The sequence below is a fragment of the Morchella importuna genome (genome assembly GCF_003444635.1).
Source record: "Morchella importuna strain M04M26 chromosome Unknown Morimp01GS040, whole genome shotgun sequence".
Taxonomy (NCBI): domain Eukaryota; kingdom Fungi; phylum Ascomycota; class Pezizomycetes; order Pezizales; family Morchellaceae; genus Morchella; species Morchella importuna.
This window is the reverse complement of record NW_025763437.1, coordinates 360,832-375,671: the sequence shown is the minus strand read 5'-3', so window position 1 is coordinate 375,671 and position 14,840 is coordinate 360,832. Positions and strand designations below refer to the sequence as shown.

General features: G+C 50.1%; 3 protein-coding genes across 3 annotated transcripts; 2 read left to right on the top strand and 1 right to left on the bottom strand.

Annotated features, from left to right (window-relative positions):
- Positions 1–3,896: 3,896 nt before the first annotated feature.
- On the top strand, positions 3,897–6,317 carry LAJ45_09968 (uncharacterized protein; the record flags this gene model as incomplete). Its single annotated transcript, XM_046119499.1, has 3 exons — positions 3,897–4,091; positions 4,183–6,226; positions 6,298–6,317. The coding sequence occupies 3 exons, from the start codon at positions 3,897–3,899 to the stop codon at positions 6,315–6,317; spliced, it is 2,259 nt and encodes a 752-aa protein (XP_045967350.1).
- Positions 6,318–7,939: 1,622 nt separating this feature from the next.
- Positions 7,940–10,596, bottom strand: LAJ45_09967 (uncharacterized protein; the record flags this gene model as incomplete). The annotated part of the gene is made up of 8 exons (XM_046119498.1): positions 7,940–8,071; positions 8,132–8,384; positions 8,444–8,668; positions 8,731–8,899; positions 8,964–9,541; positions 9,751–9,758; positions 10,410–10,461; positions 10,532–10,596. 8 exons carry the CDS (start codon positions 10,594–10,596, stop codon positions 7,940–7,942), a joined length of 1,482 nt encoding a protein of 493 aa, XP_045967349.1.
- Positions 10,597–10,998: 402 nt separating this feature from the next.
- On the top strand, positions 10,999–13,638 carry LAJ45_09966 (uncharacterized protein; the record flags this gene model as incomplete). The annotated part of the gene is made up of 3 exons (XM_046119497.1): positions 10,999–11,170; positions 11,230–13,126; positions 13,185–13,638. 3 exons carry the CDS (start codon positions 10,999–11,001, stop codon positions 13,636–13,638), a joined length of 2,523 nt encoding a protein of 840 aa, XP_045967348.1.
- Between the last annotated feature and the right edge of the window lie 1,202 nt (positions 13,639–14,840).

Below are 14,840 nucleotides of genomic sequence, written 5' to 3'. Positions count from 1 at the left end.
CAAGATGTATATGAATCTTTAATAGTGTAAAACTGTGCTACTGGATCATAGCCTGAAAGAGGCGAGAGGGGGAGAGGCGAGAGGGGGAGAGGCGGAGAGGATCTCGCTCGAGTTGATGATGGTAAAGCTTGATAATATATTGAAGATAGGTTCTCTCAATCCGATCGTCCCTAGAAATAAAAAAGTATATCAAGATGACTACATATTTCAATTACTAATATTAATCAGAGCTCGAGCCTATTTTCAGCTATACTAATGAGCGGTCGAGCCATGCCCCCGAGCTCGAACATCCCGAGCCTTCCTTTCTACAATCCAAGAAAGCTCGAGCTCTATGTCAGGCTCGTATCGAACAGGCTCGTGCCCAATACTAGCTCGAATATTCATAACGCATTCCCTCATATTCCTTGCTACATGACATAGTTAAGGAAAGGCTTAGCAGGCGGGTGTTCTGTAACGTCCACACTCCTAAGAGTCAGATATATATCCTCCTAATCATGATTAGAATATACATGTTCTTTAAATCCTACGTACAGTACGATGCCAGTCGTGAGGGTCAGGTGCAGCGTCGCAACGCCCCCCGAACCATCACGGGTACCAGCACAGCAGCCACAATTGATCCTTTGGAGAGGTGAATTTTTATATAGTTGTTAAATAGTAGATAAATAACAATAATTTGACATTTAATATCTTGTGTACCAACCCACCGTGAAAAGGTTGTGGAAATCGGGTTGCGCGCGCGGCGTTGCGGCGCCGCGCCTGACCCTCACGACTGGCATCGTACTGTATCTACCACGTATCTTTTAGGTGTTCCGCCGGGTATATAGGAGGGTGTCTTCAGTCTTATTCTCCACGAATCTCAAACTATTAAGAGCCATTGTATAGTGTTTACACTCAATAATCGACTTGGTGGGGAAAGTTGGCGATGTCCAGTTCTAAGGAACTCAATACCATGGCATCCGAGATGAAGAGGATAAGGAGTATTGAGAGAGGAGGGTGCCTTAGTTCAAGGACTACCTACACTTTGCAACTTGAGACGAGAAACATAGCCATACCCTCGTGTCATCATTATTCCGGCCAGAGATTCTGGGTTACTAACCACCTTCACGAGAAGAAGAAGAAGTGTGACTTTGAATTGAGGACTTCTCTCCTAAAGCTCGAGGTTTAGAAAGAACGCAGGCCCAGAACTACGCGGCGAGTATTGTCCGAAGAAATGCTGACTGGTTACCCTGGATCTTGCCAGGCACTGACTGTATGCCACTAAGTAAACATTGTCACGATTCGGCAGTTGAAGAAGAAGTAATAGGAAGCGTCACTTTTCTTCAGCGAGGACCCCCTATAATGGTTCTAGGTGGGGCGACAGGAGAGCGGCTTTATTCACTACTGGAATTCATTGTGCGGCTTTCTGTTGAGCTTAGGCCCAATGTCTTAAGATATACATGTAGGGTGTAACATTCAGGTAAGATCTTTCTATGATGATTTTATTGCGCATATCAAGAGGGAAGGTGGTTGTACCTTGAATTGACTTTAAGGTACTGACAGTGTCTACTTGTTGATTCTGATTCGAAGAAATACTAATTGACGCCCCAAGTCATAAGGGGAAACAGAGTCTTAAATTCATGTGCCCAATAGTAAGTATAATAAAACCAATTCTTACGTACTGATTTTGCTGTGGATACATCGTTAATTGGTCGGTGGTTTTGGTCAATGGTTCAACCTACGGATAATTCTACTGGTGCAATCTCAATCACCAACAAGCACTCGCACGCCCTAGCCAGCTTGGCAACGTCCCCAAGCCAACGTTAATAAGTAATTAGACTGAGCTAGAGCTAGGAGGGAAATGATTGGTTCGCGGTTCTAGCTCCAACTCAGCTTTTCAAGCTGGGAAAAAGGGCGTTTGAAGAGTTTAGAGCGAGTGTGAACCGGGGTATAGCCCTGCAAGCGTAGAAGCGAATATATAAAAAAAAATTTGAGACTGCTCCTGTTTTCATCAAGATGTCCCAAGAACTTCATTTTCCGATCGATCCTTCACTTTTGCGCGTTGCGCAACCTCTACTCCCAATGTTACATGGGGCTATGGGACTATGGGCGTAGGCGAGGACGTGGACATCAGCAAAAAATGGAGTCTCATCTTGGGGCGCCGGGGCCCAGACGCCCCAGACGCCCCAAGACTTTTCTTACATGTAGCTCGTCTCTTTGCAAAAAGACGACTAAAGACGCTAAGATTCTCGTCTTTTGGCGTCTTTAGGTAAATGCGCATCCGGGCGTCGATGCAGGTAGGAGGTAGGTGTCGATCCTTGAGATGTTGAGAGCGCGTCAGATCTGATGTCATTTGCTAGTGAGGTTAGGACTAGCGACGATGTGTCACATTTTGGGAGGCGATAAGGCGTCAAAAGACGAGGTATCACATTTTGGATGCTTACTAGGCGCCAAAAGACGACATGCCACATTTGGTAGCAGCGGGACGAGGTTTTGGAAGCAAAAGACCAAAAACATCCTTGGAGATCTTCAATAAGGCATCCTTTGCTTTTGTTTTGTATAATTCAAAGTTCCCTAAATCTGAAGAAACCCAGTCGATAAGAAGAAACTCAATGTCCTAATTGGTCCAGCGGGGTAGACGCCTTCACGGGGGGGTATGGGCCGGGTGTGGGGCAACAACTAATATCAAAAAATGAGAGCAGGATACATGAAGAATATCACATAAGGCATAGATACATTTCTCTGTATCATATAATTATATATAAAGAATTCTGTTCAATTGCCTCCCGCAGGAAAGCACCATACCCCAGTTCGCCCCATACCCTCATAAAAGCGTCTAGAAGTTGTGGTCATATGCGGGGTCTCAGTTTGAGAATACGTACCACTATTTGGACCACAACCAACGAATTAAGTCTGGCCACTTACATTCGGCATACGGTCTTCAAATAAACCTACCGCGTATGGCGCGAGAAGGCATAGGGGGTGGGTGTGTCAACTTCAGAGGAACTTTGTTTGTATGGGTATTAGAGAAAATTCCACCGTTAACTTGGGCTAGGCGCTAGTACCTTTATGGCAGTAGATCTCCCAATTTCTATAGATTGATTGGCTGCAAACGCCGAAGTTTACACACCTACCCATCGAGCCATATTCTTTTACTCTAGAAGACTCTGGCACAGCTTTCAGCCGCAGTTTGACTCATGTCGAGGGTGTGTTAGTCCCAATACAGGTTTCAATATTTGGCAGATTAGGCAACCAGTGCTAAGAGCTAGCTAGGCAACCAACATCGGCACCGTAGTAGTATCCAGAGCTTGCTAGAGCTAGGCCTATATTAAATAATTGGTTGAATGGCATAGATCTGCATCAGAAGTTCCCCATACAAGTAATTCTGATCTAGCCAATGAGTTATGGCGATAACTCAAAGACCTCTGCGTAGCTAGGGATAGGTAAATATATCTTAATGGTAGGCCTGATACCATAACCGTAGGGTTGTAAGCAATTAATTAATGAATTAAAACAAAACAAAACAAAAAACCTGATCTGATTGAAAGATAAGTCTATAACTAGGCTCGTCTCCAACCCGTCTGCTTTCATGCTTCTGTGGGCAGCTTGCTGCAAGTAACAGGCGAGGTACGAGACTAGTATATAACCACCCTCTACTACTCTTACTCTTACTCCCCTATCGATTAAGCTATGTCCTATATATCCCATATGTCTCTACGGGGTGGGGCTCCCGCCCGCGTCAACCCCTACCTCCTCTCTCGCCTGCACAATGATTATAAAGACCTCGTCGAAAACCCCTACCCAGGGGTTCACATGATCCCCCACGAGCAGGACCTACGCAAGTTCTGTCTCGTCCTGACGCCGCAGAGCGGGCCGTTCCTAGGGCTGCGTCTTCACTTTTCCGGCAGCCTGCCAGTGACATGGCCCGCAGACCCGCCGGCGTTGTCGAGCTCGACTTACATAAGGCATCCAAATATCTATGGCGAGTTTATCTGTTCGGATCTGTTGAGCATGATCAATATGGCGAAATGGAGGGGTATATGGGTGGGTATACGCCGGCGTTTACACTCAAGGGGCTGTTTATTCAGTTCTTATCGTTCTTTTCGTCGGAGCAGGTAATTGAACACCCCTCCCCAACCCCCCCCCCCCCCCCCAAGAAAATGATCAAAGGATAATATAGCTAAAAAGGCGATTCTTCACAAATAGGTTGAGCAGGAACATGGTCCCCCTGTCTACATCGGTGGTCGCTTCCACAAGGTCTTTGTCCCCATGTGGGAATTCCGGGGCGCCAGAATCAACACTTTCGTCGGGTCCAATGACAGCCCCGCCAGCGCCCCGCGCCGCTTCGACGACGCAGCCTACATGGCCGAATTTGAAGACGGCGGGTACGAGGAGCGCGTGCTTGAGCGGCACTACACACAGCAGGGCTGTGAAGGCCTGGTGACTGTATGGCGGCCCAATGCCAGTGGCCCGTTTGCGAATGTAAAGATCACCTGGGAGAGTAATAGGTTTCTCGAGACGCGGAGGGAGTCCCATTACTTTATATGTGAGGAGTGCGAATATGGGACGGCCTCGATGCCAAGGACGGTACCCGTCGAGGTTCCTGAGGAGTATATGGACCAAGGCAGCCCGTTTAGGGAAGATATGGAGTGGGGTATATCTTCGAACGTGAGGGAGATTATGGGGCTGAGGTGGGGGCTCCCTGAGGTGAAGAAGCAGAGCTCAAGCAAAGCCAAAATCTGTTACCTGGGGATTCTCAACGATGATGTGCTCCTTGACATCGCAAAAGCTCTGCCTTCAGAGTCCCTGATAAATTTCGGAAAGGCATTCCCGCGCATGCGCGAGCTTACCACACATCACCACATCCTCCTACAGCGGGAGCTTTGCTGCTTCTTTCTCCGGACGCCCCTACACACGCCTTTCAATCTCCTCGGTGTCGGAGTGCACGTCAACGGGGAAGCAGGCACGCTCGAAAGCTCGTTCGACTGGCTCTCTATGGATGCCTTCGAGAAGTTCAAGGTACGAAAAAGCGTCGATAAGAAGCCGTTCGAGTTCTTTCTCCCGCTCGGCTTCAGCCCAGCTCATTTTGATAGGGCTTACAGCAGTAACAAGCTGTTTGAGTATCTTGACCTGATCGACACTACAAACACAAGGAGGCGGGGGGGCCCTGGGCCCGGCAACACCCTATTCGCGTTGAATAGTGCCGAGAGACGCATAAATGTGCTATATAGATTCTGTAACTCCATTGTTGTATCGTTGATGCGTGCTACAGATGAGCTTTACTCTGACGGGGCTGTGGGGGGTGCGGGGGGTGCGGGAAAGGCGGGCAAGACCCTGCTGTTTGCGAGTGAGAAGGCATGCATTGGATACCTCCAGATATACCACTTGTTGCTTTGCATCATGCGCCGAGAGCCAGAGCTCCGTAGGAGAGCGCTGGAGAGGATAAAAGCTTTCTGCGCCGAAGATCGAAACAGGTCAAAGTCTTCAGTCCCTGATCTCGGGGAATTTATAGTAATGGCCGCGGTGGTTGCAGGGAGTGACAGCCCAGCTTCAGCTGTCAAACCCACCCTAGCATCATTCGGCGGGGGGCGTAGGGCCGAGGCCGAAGAAAGCTGGGGCATTTCCGGGCAGAGAAGGCGCCAGCTTGAGAGAACAGGAAGCAGTACCTCATGGGCCGCGGTGGCTGCAGGGAGGGGCAACCCAGTTTCAGCTGTCAAACCCACCCTAGCATCATTCAACGGAGGGCGTAGGACCGAGGCCGAAGAAGGCTGGAGCATGGCCGGGCAGAGAAGGCATCAGGTTGAGAGAACAGGGAGCAGTATCTCATGGCGGACGCACCTCGTCGGGCCCTTCACCGACGAAGTCTTCACCCGCAACGTGCGCTGGGCAATCCAAAAGTACTCCACCCTTGCCAATAAGTATAGCGTCGAACCCAGCGAGCGGGTCCGCAAGACGTTTGACGCGAGCAGGACCTCGCTCCGGTTGGTGATGTTTCAGGTGTTCTTCCTGGAGACGTTTACGGCCGAGCATATCACGCGGCAGATGGACAGACAGTACGGGTTTGCGGGCCCGGAGGTGCCGGCGATGATTACGAGGGGGATTAAGGAGATCTATGAGGTTAATGGGTATAAGCAGTTCTGTGAACGGGTTGGGTTTAAGGGTGCGGTGGGGAGCGGGTTGTGGACCGAGGCGATGAGTAGGGTGCTGCTGGCGGCGGTGGAGAGGAGTGAGATGAAGGGGTATCATCGTGGTTAGCATACATCTATCTAAACCCAAACCTAGCCCAGTATGCGTACTAATACTCGCTCTTGTGTAATTTAGCTCATTGGGGACGAGGATGATACTAAACTTAATTTATCCCAGAGTAGTCTCGCATGGGTTTGCGGGCTGCCACTTCCTTTCCGAATTCCAGAAGGTTTATAGTGGGAATAGTGGTGGTGTAAAAGCTATCCGTCCGGCCTAAGCCTAGATGAGAGCCTGCGAGGTTTGGGACATTGTTATATAGACCGGGATAGCTTATGTGGTTAATATTGCAAAGGATAATGTACATAGCAAAAAGGAGACTTTAACCATCAAAGAACAAAGATACACAGTGACACGGGTATAGCTAAAGAACAAACGCTGCGCACAAGTACGTCGAAGATGGTACGGAGGTTCCGCGTGTATGATCTACAGCTAGGAGAGATGCGGAGAACAGAGTGTATATTGAAAAGCTCCAGGATTCTTCGATCACACATGTCTACATGTAGTACGTGTATGTTGCCTGTTTTCACGATATAAAAATGTATCTCACATGCCTGATTGTTGTTAAGTACATGTAGTTATTGGATCTGGAGTAAAAGAGTCGGACCCAACAAAAAAATCCGGCAAGTACTACTATATGTACAGAGGGAGCCCAGCAACCCGGGGGCTTCGTTGCTACAAGTACATGTACGTACTTTACACCATTCTGGCCTCGAGCCACCCTCATGCGGTATTACCATTGACGCTAGCTTAAAAACGAGAGCCGACTCGTCCACACACAGCCAAAAGCACCAACGAAATGATAGCCAGCATAGGGGTGGTTGAATGGTCTAGCGGTATAGGGGTCTTGCGTTATACAAAAAGCTACGATCGTTCGACCCCCCCTCCGGACCTAGAGTAGGAGATGTAACAGCACTAGGCTGTGAACCCTTTTTGCTGGCGGGACAAAACATTCTTTCTTCCACCCTTTTGTATTCTTCCTGCCTGAGAAACAAAACACTTATTATTCTAGTCTTGATTGTGATTTGAGCGCACTTGTAGTGTGACAATAAAAGGATGTGAGCTAAAAGAACCCCCCAAATCCTACGCCGGGAACATTCACGCCTCAGCGTCAGGTACGGCACAATACGCCAAGCCACCCGAGTGACATCCCATGAATCAATGCATCACTACCTCTCACTCGCTATTCACCACCTGCTACCTGTGCCTTAGGAGCCAAACCGTGCAGAGGCTTCAAAAGATGTGCCATGGCGGCAAGAAAATGATCTTTAACATTTCAAGTCATCTGTTGTAAGACATGGTACCACGATAAAAAAAAGCTAGAAAAAAAACAAAAGATAAGGAAAGGGGGGGGGGGGGGGGGAATGCAATAAAAAAAAATGTAAAACATAACAATTACACCAAGCACATCCAGTACTGTTCATACCCGTCCCATCCATTCCATATCCTCGTATCCGTATCAAGCCCTTAAGTACCGTCGCCCTGCCATGCCACCCGTTACCCTGCCAAGCCCAACCACACACACGGGGTAAAGAAAAATGAGAGCAAGAAACGAACGAAAAAAGAAACCCACAACATAAGCACAAAAAAATTGAAAAGAAAAGAAAAGATAAAAGCACACAAGGAAACGCCAATTCTACACCACAGCTATCAATTTAGTTTAAAAAAAAAAAAGAGCAAATAAGTAAGGTTAGTATAGTAGCATCTCTACAGGTACGCTCTACTGCAGTCCCTCGTCACTATCGTCGTCAAAAGCCTCTACTTCAGCGATTGCCTCGTCTCTAGGACCTCCTGTGTGCCCATGTACACTTGGCTCTGAGTCCGCGACATTGATAACTTTCTTGCCTTGTACCTATTACCCCCGCCAAGGTTATTAGCTCCGAATTCCCCATGTTGGGCAGGATGACCATACCTCACTGACGCCTCGCCGCCATTCTTTCCAGTCTGCTTCGTTCTTTATCAGGAACGCCAAAAGCATGCTGGGGTCCATCTCTTTGAGATGTAGTCTACGTAAGCGGCGTGTATGGCATGTCTCAATCTCTTCGGCAGTGTAATTTTCCGGGTTTTCACGGTGGGGGAGAAGTGGACGGGCTTGATGTGGGTCGAGGTAGAAGAAGGTGTCGCCTTGAACACCGATGAAGTAGTGCGATGATGATGGGCGACCACTGTGGTAGAATATTAATATAGTTAATATAGGATGACAAGGGGAGCAGCGGATATGTACCCAGCAATACCGACGGACTGCGGCATCTGTACGCAGGCCTTTAGAGCTTCCCAGTAAACTGGTGTAACCCGCTCGATGCCGAGACGGATCCCAACAAGGACAAGCGTGGGCTTGAAGACCCCATCGACAATTGCGGCTTTGCGGAAGGCATCTTCGTAGACGTCGCCACCGTCGCGGGTAATATACACGCGGAGGCCGGCGGGCTCGTAGTTATTTGATAGCTCTCTATGGCCTGTTAGACAACCCCTTCCGAAACACATGCCGCATCATTCGGTTGGTGAGCTTACTGGATACACCTCGCAGCCGCCGACGGGCCAAACCACTCTCCCGGGTGCTTCCCACAAGCTTCCTCGCCATGCTTAACGAAGCGATGAATAGAGAATGGGGCCTTCGGGTCGTCTGCAAATAGCGCTAACAGCTTCTTCTCTGCCGCCGGGTTTTGCCCGCGTCGCCAATCTACACACTATTATCAGCTTTCAAATCGGCGGATATAAGATTAAACCACCAAGCAAACACGCACCCCGACCAAGCTGCAGCTCCAGCAGCGTATTCGCAAGCACACACTGCCCTGAGCGTATCATGCACCCCCACCCACTATCGCTAGTAAACCCCGCCGCTTGATTCGGCATTTGACTCCTCAGGTTCGTAATAAACGAGAGGCCCGCGGCGTTATCCGCCGACTTTGCGATGGGCGCAAAGTCGCTGCGATACGTCATCCAGATGCGGGACTCGAAGTCATCCAGAAATGGTTTTGGCCACGACGACTCCCCCTCTGTATCCGTACGTGAAGTGGGAATGGGCGAGTTCAAGATGCCGCTTGTCTCGGCGGAGGGAGGAGGCGCGCCGGGGCACTGCGGAAGGACGCTCGGGTACTCGCGGCCGAGGAGCCAGATGGAGTTCATGGCGTCGGTGTTCTTTGGTTCGGGGTCCCACAGGAATTTTTGGACGAGGCGGTGGATTCCCTCGTTGCTAAAACTGAACATGATCTGTTCGGGGGAGACGGCTGCTTTTTCTAGGTGCAGCAGCAGCAGCAGCAGCGGTTGGGAGAAAAAGGCGAGGAAGAAGGAGAGGGGGTGTTTGGAATGGATCGAAGGTCTGCTGCAGATGTAGGGTGTTTGGTGAGATGTTGGTGGCCGATGAGTAAAGTAGGAGGGAAAGAAGGGGGGGGGGGGGTGGAGTGTGGAGTGTGGGGGGGATAGCTGACTGGAAGTTGAGTTGAGAGGGGGGAAGGGGCTGGGAGAGACGTGTTCTGTCTGTAATTTTTTGTAGATGAAGCTGCGGGTAGTGTAGCTCCTTCTGTCACTTACTTTGAACTCTAGACTCTCTTCTTCACCTTCAAAGTCTACGGGCACAGCAGCAGTAGTAGCATGCAATACCGAGAAGTAATCGTTGTGCGAGAAACACAGTAGACAGAAGGGGTTGGTTTGGTTGGGTCTGGATGGCTACAGAGTATGATATGTACGGATAGCTGTGTAACTTCAGAGTAACTACTCCAGAGCTTCAGTCTGCTCTGCGATGGTGAGTGATGCTGGATGCGCCGTTGACGCGAGTGAAGAGAGCCAAGACCCGGGGAGCGAAGAGAGGGGCGAGGGGCGATTGTGATGTCAGATACACCTATCTGGGTACAGTCCCGCGATGCTGTTGCTACTCTAAGTCGGGTACATGTATCTATCTCCCACAGCAGGTAGGGCAGACAGAGCACGGTTCACAAGACGAATGAACGTGGACAGCAATAGCAGCAGTTGTGTGTTTCACGAGGGAGGTTGGTCTCGTTACCGGGGGGTCCCAGTCAAGTCCCGTGTTGTTTTCTGCGCAAAACTGCTTTAGCATCTATGTACTCGTAATTGAGTTTCTGAAATGCTGGCAGAGATTGGATCAAAATCGCAGCTGGTCCAGTTCTCAAAATGGCTCATGTTCATCACGATGACTCTGCTCGGAGACACACTCTTCTCCTTCCTGGTGGTACCTTGAAGCTCCTCGGGCCCCACCCTAAATCCCTGCCAGAGCTTCCACCCTTGCTGTTCCGCCAGCCTCGTTAGTTATCGATTGATCTGATAAGATTGTTCATTGATTGTTAGTGTTACGTACCTGCTGCTAGCTTTCTGCGTATATTCCATCACGCAGTACCAGACCAACTCAAAGCCCGCAATCATGTTGTGGTTTCAATTGCAAATACGCATCCAATAATCTCGATAACATTACCTGTAGCACCTCATATTAAAAAGAAAAAGGGCATCTGAAAAAAAGCTGGATGCCTAATAATTTCTGCCCCATTTCTCCGCGCACGCAAACTCATGCACTCTCCTTCAATTCAGGCAACCGCGCAGCAAGCAAGTACCGCTCCTCCCGCGGCCTGCCCTCTTGATAAGATAAGGGGGGTGTAAGAAAGAAAAAGGCGGGACAAAACCTGCCTGCTTATGTGAGAACCTACCATACCATGACGACCCACCCCCCGTCCCTTCATCTTCCCACCCAGCTATTTCATATCCCACCTTTCGCCCTTTCATCACCACACATCCCATTGAGCACTGGTCTCAACCCATTCTCAACACCCAATGGTCCACCGGGGACGTGGAGCAAATAAATTTCGCGGCGGCGGCGATGCCAGCGGCCGTGGAGGCGGCGGTGGTAGAGGTAACAGAGGTGGAGGCGGCGGTGGTAGAGGTAACAGAGGTGGCGGCGGTAGAGGTCGTGGCGGCGGCCGTGGAGGCTTCTTCCGAATGGCTGGTACATCTTAACCCTCCTCCATTCCCTGACCCCCATACCAGTAGGCTAAGTAGTAGCAGGAGACGAAAATCACAGCTTCTCACTAGCAGACGAGGCCAAAAACACAGAACGGCACCATGGAAACTATTCTGGGGGCTCACTACGACATGTCAAGATCTCCTTCGTCGCTGCTGGGCACCTCGAGCCCTCAGATCTACTCAAGCCCCTAAATGTCAATATCCCACCCGTCGAAGAAGGACAGAACCTAATGCAACCAAGGGCTCAACGAACGACGTCTGACTCGACAGAGGCAGAGGCGGAGGACGAGGACTTCGACATGCAGAATGGCGAGAGTGACTCACCTGCCGAACCCATCGCCACCGGAGACTTGCAAGAAGACCTGGATATGGAGAAGCTCGACCTGGACCCCCCATCACAGCAACATTTTGTCGTTGACGTCATTGGAGACCCTTCGCTGAAGCCAAAGGGGAAGAGCATATTCACAATGCCAATCTACTCCCCTGCTCGCGAAATATCGCCGGAGAGACCGGGCTCCTCATCCTCTTCCAGCAGCGAGCGTATTGTGTTCATCCCACGTAAAATGCGGCCTGGCCTCTCACGCACCGGCACAAACTTATCGATATCACAAGAACCCGCCTCTTCCGCACCGAAGAAGAAGAAGACCCCCACACCACCACCGAAGCGGGAGCCAACGCCACCTCCAAAAGAACCTACACCACCGGTAGTGGAGGTCAAAGTCGTTGAAACCGTCGTATCCCATACCACCGTCACAACCGTTACCGACAAAGTCCCCGCCGCCCCCACTATTGACTCCAAACCGTTCACCCGTTCCACGAAAGGCAACAGACGTCGCAAAGCCCGTCAACGCAGGAAGGATGAGGAAGAGGAGATTATCTGCGACTACATCGAGAACGTCGCCGCAACCATGCGTGCTGAAGACGCCGAGGAACGCGGCGAAGCTGCTCCTGCTGTCAGCATGCGAGAGCTCGGCGGTGATGACGACCCCGAGGACGCCTGGTATTCCGCGACAGATTCAGAAGAAGAGGCGGAAGACTCTGACGCCGTTAATGCCTACAAGTCTATTTGGTCAGAACATGAGCTCGAGGGCTTTGACGCGCTCAGCACGGCTAGCGAGGGCCCACGTGGGCCTGTTAAAACCGTAATCGGGAAACGTAAACGTCCTAGTGGCGTGCAGTATCTCATCAAGTGGGAAGGGTACGAGACCGATGACGCAACCTGGGTGCTCTCCGAGACGCTGGACTCTGCCGCCGACGCAAAAATCGCCGTGTATGAGAAGATCCTCCTGCAGAAAGCTACTGATGCTGCGAATGCCGCTGCAAGTTCAGAGGATAGCGAAGGTGGTAGCGATGACTATGACGAGGATGACGATGAAGACTTGGATGAAGACGAGAAGCTAGCACGGTTCCTTCAGCATCAGGAGGAGATGGGGATCACTGAGTCTGACCTAGAATTGAACCTCGAGCTGGATGAGCTCATGGAGCTCTCCTTCCCTGGTGGCGGCGGCGGTGGTGGCAGCAGCAAGAAAAAGGGAAAAGGCAAGGGCAAGTCCCGTTACGCCGACATTGTTCTTGACCGACGCACAGGCAGGTTTCCCAACGCGACTCGATTCGCCGATGCCTATGATCACTTTGACCTGATGGACTGGGAGCGTCTAAGCTTGTCGATAAAAAAGGGCAAGGGCAAGAAGGGCAAAGGGAAGCAGATTGAGGTTCTGGAAACCAGCGATTCGGAGCTGGAGGAAAATATCCGCAATTCATGGCAGAAGGACCGCGAGAAGAAAAAGGCGCGGAAGCAGGAGCGTGAGGCATTGAGAGCCGAAGGACTGCTAGGCCGCAATCGCACTGTGCGCGACCCGAAGGCGAAGTGGAAAGAGGGCATGAGTTCGGGCGATCTTAGGGATGATATCACACAGTTCTTGCTTAGTGAGCTATCAAGGTAATTGCCATTCCTTCGAAACTGTCAATGAGAGGGCCACAGACGCTAACGAACCCAGTATTTCCCTTCCCCCAATGTCCAAGCCCAACCGTAAAATTGTCCACTCAATCGGTGCCGCCTTCGGGCTCAAGTCCAAATCCTTTGGTAAAGAAAGGTCCCGCTATACGACCCTCTATAAAACTTCCACCTCTGCTCGCTTTGCTCAGGACCAAGATGCCATTAACGATCTTATGGCCAAAAAGAGGTTCTTTGGCCGTCCCGACGTCCACAGCGGCCGTGGCGGCCGTGGTGGTGGTGGTCGCGGCCGTGGTGGTGCAGGCGGCGTCGTACACCACCGTGAAGGTGACGTTGTCGGTGGCTCGGCTCCAGAGATTGCGGAAGACAACAAGGGCCGTAGGATGCTTGAGAAGATGGGGTACAGGACAGGAATGGCCCTGGGTATCGATGGGAATAAGGGGATTGTTGTTCCTGTCGCTGCGATTGTTAAGATCTCGAAGGCGGGGCTGGGCTAATATGGTACGGGCGTATTTATACTTTTATTTTTTTTCTTCCTTCGCTGTATTTTATTTTAGTAGTGTATTTCCAGTGCTGGCAAACAGATGAAATTCCCTTAGGATGGGATAGGATAAGGGGATATGGTGTAGCTGTGAATGATATCGACAAAAAGTTGGCCTTTTCTGCTTTTGCTTCTGCTTTTGTCTCTGCTTTTCAGTAAGGGTGATCGGGTTATTTATAATGGGAATAATTACTTGCAGAAACTTCATAATCGAGCCTATGACCATAGTCGGAATCAATCCGTGCTGTGTTGTGGTTGGGTATGGTGTAGCGAGTGATGAGTGATGATCGAGTAGATCATAGGACATCACTCGCATGGCTTGGCATTGATGCCTCACTCATCTACCTTCGTTTCCTCGCAATTGGCTATCTCAAGAAGGGGGTGAAACGATGGAATAAATTCTTTTCGTCAGCTAGAAACTCTGAAAGATGAAGAACAGAGTAGTGAGTGTCAATTTCATGTTAGGAGGTGTTTGTCGACCACGTAGCACATAGGGTGGGCTGGGTTGGGGGTTTGGATTAGGTCGAGTTTAATTCGCAGTAACGAGGAATTATCTAGCACGCTGAATACGTAAGTGCCACATCTAAGAAAGCTGGCCTTTTTTGGGGGGAGGTGTCTGGTACCCGGTTCGGACGCTGCCCGGTATTTGAACATTGTGTCTATGTACATGTATTCATCGCTACGGGCGTTTTGCTGTTCGCCAGGAGGAAACATTTTGGTGTTCTGTCTTCATGGTTTGAGATTGAGTCAATTAAATATGGAACTTGAGTGATGTAGTTTCCTCTTCTATCACGTTACTGTGAGGCCGGTTGGGTGTACGGATGGGGGAAATTGAGTATCATTCCTCTCTTGATCACTTGGTAAATATAGAAACACGAGCTGTCCTATAGGTTAGTGCTTTTGAATGTGTACCAGCTTAGAGCATAGATGTCAGCGTGAGCTAGGAGTTGTTTTGGTGAGCCGAGATGTAAGATACCCCGACAGACCGTACTTATCATCACAGGCACTGAATTTCTACTTGCTCCAGGCTTACGATTTTACACTAAATGTAATTCGTATCATCCACCTACATAGCGTTTGTTTGCATCCCGACTTCGACCCCTCTGGTTTAAGTAACACAATTAAGATAAGGTATAAAGGGCTGGTAGGAGGGACAGT